Raw genomic sequence first — 17,157 nt, 5'->3', positions numbered from 1 at the left:
TATCAAAAAGGAGGAATGTCATTTTTTTTTCTACTGATTTTGAGTTTTTTTCTTATTTGATACATCTGTTCTGAGTTGCATGAGCATGTGCATTGGACTCCGATACCTAAAGAATGGTTTGCTACTAAAAGTCTTGTAGATCATAACTGATGTACATGTACCATATCTCAAACCATCTACCACAATTAAAATGAAATGTAAACACCAGATGACAAAATAATGGTTCATTGTTCTTTAATTATCAAAGTAAAGTCAATTTCCAATGAAAACACCCTCGACAAGAATAACAGCATTTTAAAACCAAAGCAAATCACTATTTACATGTCGAAACACGTGAACGATGACCGAACGATAAAAGTATGATTAAAGGGACATGGACATCGCCTAACATTCCCCTATCTTTGAAAATAATGTCTGGTTTGTTTTGGAAAAGTTTATAAACAGGACGACTTACCTTTCAAAGCGATGCTTTTTTGTATTTCAAATCATAATGGGTGCTAATATGGTTATGGGTTGCTAGATTGTCAACCGTGATAAAGGCAACATCGGTGCAGGTTCTACATACTGCAGGTAAGCTTCTCTGTCACAGTAAATTATCCCTCAAAGAAAATTAGAAACATCTCTGCTTCTTAAATTCGCTACTCCAGTATCATATATATTATACTGTAATTCAATTTAGTATGATTTTCAAAAGCTATGTTGTTGAAAGACTGAACCTGCTATCTTTCCGGAACTATTATACCGGTACCCTTTCGGCAGTATTTGATATCCAACAGCTTCCGCTCACGGTTCGTCGCACAGATGATTGGCGTGTGACATGAATATATGACATGTTAACCGGTATCAAATCCGATGCCATTTACAGGTAGCATATGTACATGTCTCTTTTACACATGTTTTTATGTGATGTATATGCATGTCATGATAATGCACTACACGTAGATAGGGAAATGTGCATTTTATAGAACGTAGCCACAGAAGAAGTTCATAAATAAATCATCGGTTATTAATCATTTAGTGTTAGATTAAGAAATATACTAATTGTGTTTTCGCTAGCCTTATTCATTTAACCTGTGTCAGAGCAGAAAGTATCTGAAAGAGAAAATGCATTCTATAAGAAAATAAACGTTTTATACGCAACGATTTCTCTCTGTCTCTCGTCGATGCTCCTGCACAGCCCTTTAATAATGTCAAAAACACTTGACAAATGCTGGTAGCATAGCGAAATTTGTTTGAATGGTTTATGATAAGATATCGCTTTACACTTAAAACAATTATACTGCACGAACACTTGAGTATAGGATGCACATTTAAACAGTATTAATAGGAAAAACTTACACTCACGAAATAATACTTTATTGTATGTTTATTTCATGACGAGAACATCATCGGAAAGAAAATGTCAGTGATAAAAAGACAAATTCTACAAAGCTCACATAGCCACCGAATACAGCAGGTTTCAAAATAATATTGTTCAATGAAGAGCCACAGGCAAGAAAAAATGTTTCTAATTGTCCACTCTAACGTACGCCTTACACTTACCTTCCGAGAGGTCCAGTAACTACTTGAGTAACATGTTCTGTAGATTGTTCTGTTCATTCATACAGGTCCGATGTAAAATACCGATCAACTATAAAACCGCATAGCAAAGACGACAGCCTTCGAGCTGATACAAGTAAACAACGGAATCATTATCGCACTTTTTAACAATAAAATCCAGATATTTCTTACGAATGTTCACGCATATTAATTTCATTTCTGAATTCTAAAATTACATTTTTAAAGTGTATTGCTGTCATGTTGACATAGAATGTGTCCTTTTCGTAAAAACGATATGCCGGGGAAAAAATTCTACACATTTAACTTTTTATATTGAAAAAAAACACCATAAAATAACTCTGGATAATTCAAATCGCAACGCAAATGAAAATAAGTTACCATTAACGAATCTGAATGAAATGTAGTAAAACAGTTGTCAAAGCTACACTATATATTGACATATCATTAAACTTATGTTTGGCTGCTGCGATGTTGCGTATTCTCCAGGGTCTTCCGTTTTAATCGTTTTCAGTCTCTCCCCAAACCCCCATTTCTACACAAGATTTTTATATTATTATCTACACTTTCTTTCACCCGTTGACTTCCTTGAGGTTGTTAATACAGACCGAGCAGACGAATGAGAAAATGTCTGCAGTGCATGATATTTTTATTGGAAGAGCAATTTACAATAATGATGAACTCAACACGTTCAGCCACGTTAACCCATTGACCGGCGAAAGGAACCAGACATACTAAGTAAAAGTTGTTGTTCGCCGTGTATCTTGTCCAATTTGTCTACCATAAACTTCCTAGATAAACGATGTACAGGAACTAAACAAGTGAGACTAATAGTTTACCTAGTCCGCTTTGTCGACATTCCGGAAGACCCCTTTAAGACATGATACGGCCTTGTTAACATGTTTTTGTTTTTTACTCGTACGGAATAAATGCCCATTAATATGGTATCAGTATTAATTAATAGTCCAAGGCGAAGTTTGGGAGAGTATAAATATAGGTGCATTTCTGGATAAGGACGTATTCTCAAGTTACCAGAACAAGTGGAATTGCAAAGAGTCGCTTTTCAAGAAACGAGTGCACTTTCAACAGAACAAAAAGGTAAGAAAAGATTGAAAAACATTTTAAAGCATTTCAGACATTAAGTGCGAAAATGAAGCCAGGTTGATGAGTTTTATTTTATGATTTTATAACATAAAAGGTTGAAAGGGTGTTTATAGATTGTTTTAGCGGTAGATATATATTGTATATCAGATACCCATTAGACGATATCTCCGAGTTAGATTTTGTGTATCTGCTCTGTTTCCTGAGAGCGATTTCCATGATTCGGATAAAAAATGCCTTTGAACAAAACCACTGACTTTTTATCTTTCATCATTCATAACAAATATGTTTTCGTGATGATTCCTTTAATGTATCTTTTTAGAGTACCACAAGTTAAAGCAGATATGAAGACGCTGATCATTTTGACGACAATGCTGGCTTCCGCTTTAGGGAATGATTTAGGTAAGAAAAACTGATTATCAAATATTAGTTCAGGTTAATGCTGGTTTTGCAGAATATAAAGAATCGAACAATATCTTGCAGAAAGGATATTTCAATATTTCAATCGATAAGCACCGCTAATATTATTAGCAATTTTTAATAATATTGGTCAGTTATCGTCTTTGATAGGAGATTAAATTGTTATATAGACTCGATAGATAATAACCGACACAAAATAGCGATATTCATTTGGACAGGAATGGAACGAAAATCGTTATTTTTATTTTAAATCGTTCTTTCTCGTTATTAGGCTAGCTTTTTGGCTGTAAAACCAAAATTTTGTAACTACATATTTCTGTACAGCGCAGTGACTGAAAGAAAATCCATAGTCTTCACCGAAACTAAGATATCTAAACCATCTTCCTTCGTTAGTTGGTGAATTCAATTTTGATTGATACAGAAAATCTATGTGTAGTCGTCGTAATTCTTTATCAATATAACCAAAATATTTCTCGAATTAATTACACTATTACAAACTTTCTCATATGAATACTAATGTATCATCTTATTTATCTTTTCGGCATTGCAATCTTTATATTACAAAGTCGGTCTTATCATACAGCCCATGGAGGTTAGCTTGGAGGCTACGCACAAATACGCTAGATATTAGTCTAACTTATCTCGAAATCAACCTTACTCATATAGTATTAAATAATGTAAACAATCGGAATCACCTTTCAGACGACAATGGTTTCATTGGCGGTCCATTCATCGGAGGGATCGGCGGCATCAGCGATGGTATCGATCACTTTGGCATGAATGGCATTGACGATTTCGGTAATGGTGGCTTCATAGGGGGTGGCATTGGAAGCATCGGTGCAGGTATAGGCCATGGAGGCATACGGGGAGGACATGGAGGTGTAATCGGTGGGGGCAGAGTAATTGGCAGCGGCATTGCGGGAGTAGGACGATTTAGGGACATCGGAGGAGGCTTTGATGACTTCGGCGGCATTGGAGGAGGCCGTGGTCTCATTGGAGGTGGATTCGATGATAGTGCCGGCCTTATAGGAGGAATCGGGGGCGTTGCGGGAGGTCACGGAGCTGGTATCATCGGAGGAGGAATCGGGGGTGTTGCGGGAGGTCACGGAGCTGGTATCATTGGAGGAGGAATCGGGGGTGTTGCGGGAAGACACGGAGCTGGTATCATTGGAGGAGGAATCGGGGGCGTTGCGGGAGGTCACGGAGCTGGTATCATTGGAGGAGGATTCGGGGGCGTTGCGGGAGGTCACGGAGCTGGTATCATTGGTGGAGGAATCGGGGGCGTTGCGGGAGGTCACGGATCTGGTGCCATTGGAAGAGGAATTATAGGCGGTGGACAGATGGGGCCATATTATGATGGCTATGACAGACGGGATGGCTTCAACGGAGGATGTAAGTTTAATATCAATATAGTTTTCACTTCATAAACTTTCTGAAAAAACAATCTTGATCATTTAAGTAAGATGAAAATGAAATCAAGCGATTTTGGCACGAAACATACCAGTGTGGAAAACCTTATTATTTTTAGTTTGATTTTTAGGATGACACACTGCTAAATTATGCTAATCAGGATGAAAGAAAAAAAATCAACAAAGCATATTGAGCGAGTATCAAAACAAAAAACAAATAGAAAATGAATACCCGTACTGTAAAAATGCTATTTTGTTTTTTTTAAATTTAGTTAATACCGGATCGGGTGGAGTAATCGGTGGAGGAGTACGTGGATTTGGAGTCGGGGGCATGGGTAGGGGCTTTGGTGATATGAGCAGGGGCTTTGATGATATGAGCAGGGGCTTCAGCAAAGGACACAGCAAAGGATACAGCAAAGGTTACAGCAAGGGAAGCAGGCCTGTAATTAGACAACGAGTTCTTCCCCGAGTACAGCCAAGGATTAATTATCAGCCACGGATCCGCATGCCGTCATTCAACAGAGGTAATTTTTTTCAAGCTACGGTGGCTAATACTGTAAACTTACTAGTTTTGGTGCACTCAAATTTTCGCGCATTTCCAAATTATAGAAACGCAATGAAGATTTAGTAGGAATAAACACATAGGTAATGGAATTAGCTCAACCAAAATTTAGCGCAATGCTTCAGGGGCGAAAAGCGCTAAACTATATACTACGTACGTTTACAGTTATGTAAGTATTTAACTATTGAGAGTTATAAAGTAAACGACATATTTATTAACTAAGAAGACAAATGTCAAAGAAAAAAAATCGATCTTGTTAGAATGACATATATGTAAAATACCTGACAAACTTAGATACAATATGATTTAGTTCAGTTTTTTCGTGTTATATTGGTTTTAGTTTCCAATTTATCTATCAGAAATATATATATATATCAATCTGCTGTAACAATTTTAACTTTATTATACGATAACTGCATAATATAGAAAAAGTTAGTTATAAGATTCATTTTTGTCATCACCAATTAATGAAAAAAATTCTAACTCAATAACAGGAATTGCCGGAATAGGAAGGATGCCATACTCCAAGGGATTTCCGTATCAGTCCAGATCTCTCGGGGTCACTGGTTTCCGTCGCCCCATTAAAGGTATGGGAGGTATCGGGATGGGAAGTTTGGGAGTCCCAAGGTACCCCCAGAGGACCAGGATGATGAGCAGACCCAGTAACAAAGGCTACAGCAAGGGCCATTATTCAAAGGGATACTCCAAGGGTGAGTTTTGTTGACATATCCCTATAATTCAACTTTTGATACGTTTGAATTAAAAAGGGTAGTTTGGCGAATTAAACAATTAATCACCAACCACTGAAACAGTACGCTTAACTAAATGATTTTTTACGATATAATACATCAAAAAGTATAAAGATAAACATAAAGTTAATCTCGACAACTTAAATGAAATCATTTATATCGACAAGTACGTGCTATGTTAAAGTGTTATTAAGACATAATTGACGGTGTATTACTGCCCATTAAGGAAATAGACCTGTACACTCTATACAACAAACCAAACAAAACAGACTGTACACTCTATACAACAAACCAAACAAAACAGACCTGTACACTCTATACAACAAACCAAACAAAACAGACCTGTACATCCTATACAACAAACCAAACAAAACAGACCTGTACACTCTATACAACACTCTATACAACAAAACAGACATGTACACTCTATACAACACTCTATACAACAAAACAGACATGTACACTCTATACAACACTCTATACAACAAAACAGACATGTACACTCTATACAACAAACCAAACAAAACAGACCTGTACATCCTATACAACAAACCAAACAAAACAGACCTGTACACTCTATACAACACTCTATACAACAAAACAGACATGTACACTCTATACAACAAACCAAACAAAACAGACCTGTACACTCTACACAACAAACAAAACAGACCTGTACACTCTATACAACAAACCAAACAAAACAGACCTGTACATCCTATACAACAAACCAAACAAAACAAACATGTACACTCTATACAACAAACAAAACAAAACAAATCTACAATGTCGTTGGACAACTATAAGTCTTTATCTCTGTTCTAATGCAGGTAGAAGCTATTAGACAATGTAAACGTTGTCCTGCCCGAGGCGAAGAAGACGTCAGCAGCAGGCGACCTTCGGGGTCACGATGACAATAATGGACCTAGTGTATACCAATTATGACTGGTCACCTCCAGGGTTCAAAGGACAGAACATAGGTGTTTGAGCAATGACACTTTGATGTATGGAATATCAACACAAATGGCTCTAAGTCAGTTTCGCATACAGGTGTATTTGAAACTGTGCCTATATGTTTAATCATATTCCTATTGTCTCTTCAAAGGAATTGTGTGATTGAAAAACCAATGTGAAAACATTGACTGCTAAATGTGCGAAAAGTGAAGCATTTGGATTATTAGTTTTTGAGATTGCATTATATGATATATTAACATTTTCAAAAGTATTTTATATCTTTATATCTGTTTAAAATGTATTTAATTTATGTACATATATACGCATCTTATCAATAAAGGCCTATCATATAATACAAGCAATCTTTTTGTTTTCTCATGTATGCAAAGTAAAAACAAAATAGCTGTAACTCAAACTGTGACTCCAAACTCTATATTGTGCTTTAGTGTCTGTAAAATAGCTGATAGTGGCTGATAAGGAAAATCCCGAACTTCAAAAAACTATAAATATTATTTGTCATTTGAGGAGAGAAACAGCTCTCATCTTATGTAAAGGCAAAGTGAAATAATTCACTTATGTCAGATATCTTAATTTCAAACTTGCCCCTATTTTAACATTGAATAAAGAGAAACAGGTATGGCGTATATTGGCCGGTTTCGACCTAACGATGACCGTTTTCAAAAATAAAAAATAATAAAATAAGAACTGAGGTTTTGAATTTAAACCTTAATATATAACATATATATAGTCTTATTTGCGACAAAATGTTTGTAAATTGCATTGGATATTTCATTAAATGACTTTCGATAGGGGTTTTCTCGCATTCAAATAAGTTTTTCACATAGAGCGCATCGGAAGACCAAATTTTACAATGCGTAGTTTTATTCTATGTACCAGAAGCCAATTGAAATCCTATTCTTTAAAAGTGGTCCTCCGTTGCGCTGGTATCTAAAAATTGGAGAAAAAAACAAGTTGATGAAATATTTTAATTTAGCATGAACAAGACTGATGATAAGTGGTAACATAAACTTCTCATTCCCATAAGTCCGCATGTAGTTCGAATTAACAATGTGTACCCTTTCCAATGTTGTGAGTGTATTAATACCATTAAATTTGTCTTGGTCGTAATTGAAAGATATTTTCAACATTAAATGTATACCAAATATAAAGTATTCAATATAAAGATAAAAATATTGAGATAGAAAATTTTCCCTTGGATAAAAAAGAGTAAACTAGTCGATTTACTCCGTATCATGTAAAGTAAAACGTAAATTAACAGCGGGGTCGATCGCAGACATACTTGGTTGGGTAGTTAAGATGCCTTTCTAATATGTTAATTTAGTCTTAATTCACGATTGACTACAACACACAGCGCGCCAATGGACAATGACGATCTATTTTGGTACTTTTGGAATCACTAGGGTCATGTGATACTTTTACCTGTATATTAAGCCCAGACTGTCGCTGTACGTGGCCTAGGTCAGAATAAGCGAAAAACGACCATACTTCTTTTCTTTCTTTATTCTTTTTGTTTTGTTTACGGAAAATGATTTGTTTTTCCTGAGCTATGGTCCATCTTTTGTCAATTAATTTATATTAAAGGTTTTTCAGAAAATAGTATTTCGTGACACATCAAATATTCTTCCTTTTAATGCCCTGAAGACCAATGAAAAGATGTTCTGCTACACCATTTTTCTATACATCAACTGAAAATAGGGGAAAGGCAAAGACAAGCAGAAACTTTAATGAAAATGTTTGGTATGGTCTGGGTACAGGGAATGACATCAATTGTTGGCAAGATGTCCACTAGACTTAAGGGCTACAAATTGTAAATGACCATAATGATTACAAAGTTTACATGTATAGCCTGCGCCCCGAGAATATGTATCAGGTATGGAAATATTAACCAAATAACTAAATATCGATTATTTTCATGACATTTTATAATCAAGTATAATAAAACCAGGTTATGGAATTGAATGACCTTATCCTCATTTAACGTCAAGTGGTACAATCTCATAACTTGGAGGCACATGAAGCCGAGTAGTCCTCCAGCTAAACACTTGGCTGGACGTAGAGCAGAAATATCACATTTAAAATATACACACAAAGCAAGATCTGTGCTTAATGTCGGACATTGGCTCTCTGACCTAGCAAAGTTCGCATTACTTGTATCAAAACCACTCTCACACCCATGACAAGACAGTAACCAACATCTTCAACCCGGAGAACCATAATCACCAATCCCACTTTAAACTCACAGAAAATGATTTGGCAAGCGTTTGTGTGTTGGCTACTAATTAGACTATGCACATCCCTGCCACAAACTCCTGGGATATCTCTTTAGCCAGTTTAAATTAGTCTGTGTAACCCCTATCATATTGGTAAGTCTTTATAAAGCCTAATAATATGCAACACAATGCATACAATGTATAATTAAATGCCTGTCCACCACGTTACATTCCGTTCTCTGGATCATCTTATCGCACGGATACTTCTACGATTTCCCTGATAACGCTATCCAAATTTAATGGCCTATATCCGCAAAGGAACAAATTCGACAGCAGAAGCAGGTGCACATGTTAACAAAAGACATTTGGAGTCCAATGTTACTAACGTAAGGTCATGCGTGTTGCTAACTCGATGGCTGGCGGAGATGAAAATGATAAATGATGCCGACATCGCACTGCGCTAACTGTAGTGACCGCCACAAATACGACGGCATCAAATTATGCTGGAAATGATAAAAATAATAATTTTTCACAAGTTCTGTTTGCCGGGTAACTACAATATAAGGGAATGAGGTTATCCAGTCCACATGCCATGTTTCAACAATGACAAATAAACGAAAAATTTATTTTCTGGAACTTAAATATCGCTTCCTTGTATTGTATACCCTAATTAATTGTGTCTATTCTTTGACGTTAGACGTTTTAAACCAGTTATCACTGGCAGTTGTTGTAATCTAATGAGAATGCCAGTCGTTTGTTCGTTCGTTCGTATATATAAAGACGCAGTCAATCTTCATACATAAAACTTTAATGGTGACGTTTGGTATAAACATTATTTATTTCTCTAAGATGAAAAGGTGTTGATCAAAAGAAATTATACCTTTTCTAAAATATAAATACACGTGTCATTATTTATAAGGCTGTGTTATTACTTGTTTGAAATCTTTTTAAAATCCAATGCATATGTTCGAATATATGTAATGGTTTTTGGTATGATCAATATCAATACTTTGCTTATTATATATGAATACGTTTATAGTTGCAATAACTGAAATCCAAATAATTTTTGTTTTGTCTGAGCAGCAAAACGTGTTAAATCAGATAGCTCTGTCAATAACCGTTGAATTTATCAACAGCGTGCAGGTAAATATCTCTGTTTAAATAGATAGTAATTGCCATCACACTCATCAAACGGGAACACGGAGGAACCAAGGAATGCACCAATAGTAAACTAAAACTATTATTTCCTAAAAAAAAAAAAGACGTCAAGATAACTTTTACCAGAAAGCAACAAATTAATCTTCTAATATGTACCACGTGTATAAAGTTAACGGGACTTTTCTGTCTATACAAATCTAGGGAGTGTGTTGATATTACTTAACAGCAATCCCAGTCGTCACATCCCCTCACTACTCATATTGGCCTTCCTGTCAGACAACAGGCAGCAGTCTAACACTCGGTCCTCTGTGATGTAACACGTCAAGCCTACACATGACTTAATAGCTCGACATAACAATAAAACTAGTTATGTGCGAATTGTCATATGCTTCGATAGTTGAGGTATGAAACGGATTATTTATGATGTGCTTATTCCTGTAATTACTGTTGCTAATGTAATGAAAACTAGAATCATTTTATATGTTTTTGAACGACTATAATACTAATTTCTATCGGTATTTGTTTTAATATGATATTAAGCAGTTTTGTTTAAATGCTCATAGTTGATATTCCAGTTATAACTAACCTGTGTCTTGTTAATTAAAACTGATGGCGATGAAGCAGAATGTGCTTTTATTGCATTTTTGCCAGTGAAATATAGAAATTTATCAAACCGATAAAACTTATATTTTCACTGCAGCTATAAGCAGTGAAAATATAAGAATTTGCAGTGAAAATAAAGATTTTGCAGTGAAAATATAAGTTTTGCAGTGAAAATATGTTTTTCGTTTTTGACCAATCAGAGCTTACCTTTGTATTCACCTCGATGAAAATTGCTGAAATTTCCAGTCGAAGCGGAGATAGATAAATTGGGTATTTTGCTGTATTTCTGAAATATTCTGACTAGTTTTTGATCAAAATACTTACTTGACGTTAGCTATTCATGCAGATTCTCCGATAACAGCAGAAAACGCTGAAATTGCGCTGATCAGTCCTTTCAAAATGGCGCCGTCATGTTAACGTGGAGTAACGTCACAAAAAGATGACGTCATTACTGATTCCCGCACTTTTTGTTTTCAATTTTGTTTTTAAGCATATGAAATGCAATAAAAAGAAAATTGAATGGTTTCCCGTTTAATATAACATATATTTCAATCGTATGACAGAATATTTCGATATTTTCCACTCGTGTATTCTGTCATACTCGTGAAATATGTGTTATATTAAACGGAAAACCATTCAATATCCTCTATATATTTGATTTGATGTCGGCAACTGCTTCATCGTTTTGACATCCAACACAAAAAACTGAAGTACGAATAAAACTGAAGCTCTAACTGAAAATCGATCAAATGCCTTAATCGGACAACATATAGACTCATATGAGGATTATAGCAGCAGACAGAAAATAATAACACTACGTGTTCCGTATAACATACCTAAAGGCCTTCCCTTTACTAATTCACGTGCCTAGTTATATAAAACACATCCGTTCAATTTATTATCTGTTGAGAGGAAGAACCAGCATACATATTGATTTAAACCTTCTATTATCAATGAAATTTTTTCAATGTTCTCTATTTAATTAAGTTTTGTTCTTGTTTTGCGGCAGTTTTAACGATTTTTAATTTTTCGGTACTCTATGATGTTCTTTAGGTATCCCAAATTAACGTGATCTATTTAGTGTAGCTATGTGAATGTGAAAAATGTAAAGGTAGATATATAATGAAATAACTATTTATAGTTATATTAGACAATGTGAATTCGAAATATAGCACATTAGTTAAACAAGTGGTAATTTTTTCTAACAATTAAAAATAATTAAACAGCCTTGCCATCCAGTCTAGTTATTCGACAAATACAGATGTTATCAATGGTTTTATATTTCATAAATATGTCCTTTATACAATTCGGGTATATGTGCTAACCATTAAATTTTCCCATACATTTTACCCTGATATTTTTTTCAACATTACACATTTGTTAAAATGTGCAATTATATTCAATATAACATACCTTCTTTGTATTCGATTAACATCAGGATAACTGTATGAAATGTTTTCTTTTATTCGAAGTTTTCCTGCAAACATTTCAAAGAATGTTATAAACATTTGCACTTATGTCAATCCTATTCTCAAAATAGAAAAAAAGATATATTAAGCTGTTCATACACTGAATAATGAATATCACAGATGATCTGTGGAAGATCGCAGCTTTACCTGTATTGTCGTATAATACGCCTTTATATTACGTAAACTTGTCAGGCGATTGTCTTTCCACTGTCCGGAGGGGGTGTCCAGTGATATGTCAGTTCGTTTCTGCACGTATATAAGGCAGGCGTGCTAACAGCAAAACATCATTCCCTGTCTGGACATCCTAGAGGAGGTAAGTACCCAGCTCTGAAAATGATCAGGATTTCTGGTTCACCTAGTCTATCGTGTTAATGCTTTATTGTAGAATGTTCATATGTTATCTACAGTATATCTCTGAATAAGTTCTCCAATGACTAGTTGTAGTTTATCATTTACATTTCAAAAGAGGAAATATTGTTTACACTTCAAGACAGAATAATAGAAAATTGACATGTAGCAGTTTTTTATTATGTTATAATTGATCTTTAAAGCATATAAGGTAGGCACAGTTGATTATGGCTGTCGGTCGTATGTTCTAATAAAACATGTAAGGTAGGCACAGTTGATTATGGCTGTCGGTCGTATTTTCTAATATATTAAAGATTGGTTCTGTTATCACACTTAACACGAGGGGTCGAGTTAAAAATACATTGATATGATATGATTTCAAACTCGGTATCATCCTTGCATTATCGAAACATTCGTACGTTGTAGCGTTGTTCGGTTTAAGTCTAGTCTTAATATTCTTACCAATATGTAACATGTTATTTCTCATCATATAATGAGCGGTATGGTATGTGTGTCTTTATTGTCTTAATTTAGTGCCAACATGATGTAAGGCTGGTAAGAAATTGTCAGTGTTTTTGTTCATTGTCCTCTTACAAAAGGCCTAATCTGTCACGTTTAGTTCAAATGTACATTCGTTAAGAATTGGAACAATTAGATTGATGGAAATGACAAGCCAGTTTAAGACAAAACGACTCCGTGATATAATTGACTATTTGATACAATTGATTTATAAAGATGCTTTTCACTTCATATAAGCCTTTCTCGTGGATATAGTTTTGCCGATCATATTTTTTCTTAAACGCAAATAAAACATCTATATGGTATGTTATATCATAAAATTAAGCAAATTGTTGTCCATTTTTTATAAAGATATTGGTAAACTTACATTGACATTATCTTAATAAATCAAGCTAATCATGCAAGCGATATGCATCTTACACCATTAACTTATTATATATCACTAATATTTGTAATTTTTTTCACAGATAGATCAGCATGTTCGCCCTTGCTATCCTTGCCTCCCTTGCCGCAGTCTCTTTTGCCCAACATTATGGTAAGTTTGTTCTATCTAAAACCTTAGTTTTATTCTACGTATTCAAAATTTAAGTCTGGATTTTCATTTTTTGGGTAATGTTTAATATCGTCCAAACATTTTATATTTTTGTATTATTCTCCATCCAGCGTAATCACTGGTTATTGAAACAATACGCTCATATCGAATTTATCTTTCTATTTTAGGTGGTTATCCAATGGGTGGCTACATCGGACACAGAGTCCATCATGGATACCCAAAAGGCGGATTTATAATTGGTGGCGGATATATGGGACACCCAAGAGGTGGATATCACAAGGTGATGCGCCGTCCCATCATCGGTGGTTACCCTAAGGGAGGTCCCAAGATAGCTGTACCAATGTTTAAGGGAGGATACGTCGGTGGATACCCCAAAGGTGGACTCATCGGAGGAAAGGGTGGTATTCTTGGAGGATATTCAAAGGGCGGTTTCATTGGAGGATTTAATGGCATGCACAGTGGACTTTCCAGCGGAGGATTGATCGGAGGACACAGTGGAATGAGCAACGGATTTGTCCAACAACAAAGCATCGGAGTCGGACAGATCGGGGGTCAATCATTTGGCAGATCCATTAGTAATGGTTTCGATTCACCATTTGAAGATGATTTTGGCATTATTTCATCTAATACAGGTGGAGTTTTCGGTGGTGACGATGTTGTTGGATTTTCAGGAGGTCCCTTCCAAGCTATTACTGGTGATGATTTCTCAGCCATCAGAGGAAGCGCAGGAGGAGCTCTTATTGGTGAGGATAATGGAATCTCCTTTGGAGGTAATGGAGGCGCTATCATTGGTGATGAAACCGCAATTGCCTTCGGAAATAACGGTGGTTCTGCTATCAGTGAAGACGGAGGAACCTCTTTTTCTGGAAATGGAGTTGCCTTTGCCAATGATGACTTCGCAACCAGTTTCGGAAACGGCAATGGAATAGGACTTGGACATGGTATTGGACATGGACATGGGTTGGGATTCGACAACGGATTAGGAGGTTTTGTCGGAGGCCATGGTAACGGATTTGTCCAGCCAATGGGAATATCAAGTGGTTTTGTGGGAGGACATGGGGGCATCAGTGAGTATAGTATTATGGAGTACATACATATACCACTATAGTATTACACTATTTCCATTCATTCGGCAAAAAAAAGTATGTGTCAAAAATAATTTAAAACGTACGCAAAAGGTCTGTGCATAAGCAACTGCCAATTACACTTAAAAGGAAAAGAATAGTGACAGCTCGGTTAAAGTCTGTGTATCCATTTTATACAATTTTGTAATTCAGTGATAATGTATATTAATACTGACTGTTGTTGCTTTGCAGTGCATAAAGGATTCGGAGGTATGAAGAAGGGAGGCTTTATGGGAAGTAAGTATACTCTTTGATTTGATAATCGTTATAGAATAGGCAGTGATATAACAGTGAAACCTAGTCTTACAAAACTTTTAAGTTCGATTTTTAGTAAAAATATTAATTTATTGATCATGTTTGTACTATTATTTTTGGCCAACTGCTTTGGCTATATCAGTTATTACTGTTTATTGTATAAATATAGATATGAACAAATTTTAGCTAAAAAGATGTAATTACTTAAATGTACTTTGGAAGTTGTATTACATTAAAGACATAAGGTATTTAATCCGTTCTGTTCTATGTGAATAGATACAGTCTTGAGAAGACGATACCTGGGCTATTACTGTATAGGGTTTTACTTTATTTTGTATTGTTATTTGCAGTGCATAAAGGATTTGGAGGTTTGAAGAAGGGCGGCCTTATCGGAGGTAATTATATATTTTTAATAGACAATTATACATAAACTTTTAGCACTGTTCCTTAATTCGAACCTCTGATCATTAGTGTTATTGAAACCTTATCAACTATAATAAGATATTTCAACTAATGTCTTCCGTTTGTTAGCTCTTTTTTCCCCACTAATCTTTCTGAACAATTACATTTTAAATGGTTATTTCATATTGATTGCAATACATATGTTAATTCATATATTGTTAACATCAGCTATAAACAACAAGGCATTTCACTTAAGCACTCAATTTTACTAAAACTGAATTTACTAAACCTTACCTTAATTTAATTCTCTATTTTACAGGTGGATATTAATTCCGGACAATCCAATTACAGTAGTCCCACGCAGAGACAATTTGAGAGGGGACAGTCCAGACATGTTTGATCACGTGATCAAAATGGATCTTGTCACAAGTAACTGGCGCTGGTGCCACTACAGATAAGCATCCGTTTATTTGTTCAAGTCCAGCTTTGTGAACGCTCTTTTACTTGAGGAAATTATTGAGTTTTCCAACAGTTAAAATGACAGAAAAACCAGATATAATTTCCTGAAATAAAGGCACGTTGATGAAACTTGGAATAGCTAACTTATTTGAAATAAATTGTTGTTGGTAATTAAAGACGCTTGTTTCATTCTTTATTTTACTTAACAACCCAATAACTGATTGGGAGTTGATGGTATGATGGTACCATAACATAATCAAATACGCACTTCAATATTCTCGCCGTTTTCTGGTGTAAAAAAAACTACAATATAATCTAAGCTCAAATAGAACACAACGTGAAAGGGATATGGACCATTAACAGCGTTCATTTAATATAGAAATGTTAGTGATACCGATTAAAAACCACGCAACTGCATTGCATGTGATTGGAATAATAGATATATAATTTCACTTAGATAAAAACTATTGATGTATTTAACAAATTCTACAAATTCGACCAATTACTGGTAATAACCAATCAACATCCAAGACAGTGACTTTTAACAACTTATCAACACCACGACAATTGCTGTTAACAACCCATCAACATGTCGACAAACCGTTAACATCAAAAACAGTAGCTGTCTCTCTCTCTCTCTCTCTCTCTCTCTCTCTCTCTCTCTCTCTCTCTCTCTATTTAATTTATGGTTTTAATGTTGGTTCCTCATCTATTAATCAACGACTAGGTATCATTCTTGTATTCCAAAAAGGGAAAAACCAAGGCAACAATTACCCTTCTTAATGCAACCTATATATTAGCTTCAGCATGCATTACAAGTAGAATGAAAGGTGTCATAGATACTCTCTGATACTCCAACAGGATTTCCCAAATGCAGATTTATTGCAGAAAATACTCGCTTTTAGAAGGCTCTCGACAATCTTTTACTGAAGCAATTGACGTATTAGAATTGTATGCATGGATGTCAGGTCTTAAGGTAAATAGTGATAAAACTCATTTGACATTGATAGGCAGTAAGAAGTTAAGATGTATATCATCACTAACGGAAATTGAAATTGGAAGATCACAAAATTTTGCTCATTAGGAATTGATTTTTCTGTGAACTTAGATGAAATGGTTAAAATTGATTATCATAAAACTGTCAATAATTTAGATATTTCCTTATTACATTGGTCAAAAAGAAAATTAACACCAATAGGAAGAATAGCCATTTTAAAAACTTTAATAATCTCAAAAAGGATCGATTTCTTTATGACTGCAAAATCAAGATAAACAATTCAATAA

General features: G+C 35.1%; 2 protein-coding genes across 2 annotated transcripts; both read left to right on the top strand.

Annotated features, from left to right (window-relative positions):
* The first annotated feature begins 2,526 nt into the window (after nt 1-2,526).
* Nucleotides 2,527-7,114, top strand: LOC117333338 (glycine-rich cell wall structural protein 1.0-like). The gene is made up of 6 exons (XM_033892594.1): nt 2,527-2,655; nt 2,981-3,060; nt 3,781-4,470; nt 4,760-5,011; nt 5,544-5,759; nt 6,629-7,114. Exons 2-6 carry the CDS (start codon nt 3,003-3,005, stop codon nt 6,640-6,642), a joined length of 1,230 nt encoding a protein of 409 aa, XP_033748485.1. The 5' UTR covers nt 2,527-2,655; nt 2,981-3,002; the 3' UTR covers nt 6,643-7,114.
* Nucleotides 7,115-12,474: 5,360 nt separating this feature from the next.
* On the top strand, nt 12,475-16,049 carry LOC117333337 (glycine-rich cell wall structural protein-like). Its single transcript, XM_033892593.1, has 6 exons — nt 12,475-12,526; nt 13,548-13,615; nt 13,801-14,700; nt 14,950-14,994; nt 15,363-15,407; nt 15,734-16,049. Exons 2-6 carry the CDS (start codon nt 13,558-13,560, stop codon nt 15,742-15,744), a joined length of 1,059 nt encoding a protein of 352 aa, XP_033748484.1. The 5' UTR covers nt 12,475-12,526; nt 13,548-13,557; the 3' UTR covers nt 15,745-16,049.
* The last annotated feature ends 1,108 nt before the right edge of the window (nt 16,050-17,157 follow it).

This window comes from Pecten maximus, chromosome 8, assembly GCF_902652985.1.
Source record: "Pecten maximus chromosome 8, xPecMax1.1, whole genome shotgun sequence".
NCBI lineage: Eukaryota > Metazoa > Mollusca > Bivalvia > Pectinida > Pectinidae > Pecten > Pecten maximus.
This window is presented reverse-complemented; position numbering and strand designations above follow the sequence as displayed.

Bases quoted from the DNA above. Each gene is read 5' to 3' on its own strand.
- LOC117333337 (XM_033892593.1), top strand. From the start codon at position 13,558: ATGTTCGCCCTTGCTATCCTTGCCTCCCTTGCCGCAGTCTCTTTTGCC. The intron at 13,616-13,800 runs GTAAGTTTGTTC...TTTCTATTTTAG, and splicing joins CTCTTTTGCCCAACATTATG to GTGGTTATCCAATGGGTGGC. The intron at 14,995-15,362 runs GTAAGTATACTC...TGTTATTTGCAG, and splicing joins GAAGGGAGGCTTTATGGGAA to TGCATAAAGGATTTGGAGGT.
- LOC117333338 (XM_033892594.1), top strand. From the start codon at position 3,003: ATGAAGACGCTGATCATTTTGACGACAATGCTGGCTTCCGCTTTAGGG. The intron at 3,061-3,780 runs GTAAGAAAAACT...ATCACCTTTCAG, and splicing joins CGCTTTAGGGAATGATTTAG to ACGACAATGGTTTCATTGGC. The intron at 4,471-4,759 runs GTAAGTTTAATA...TTTTAAATTTAG, and splicing joins GGATGGCTTCAACGGAGGAT to TTAATACCGGATCGGGTGGA.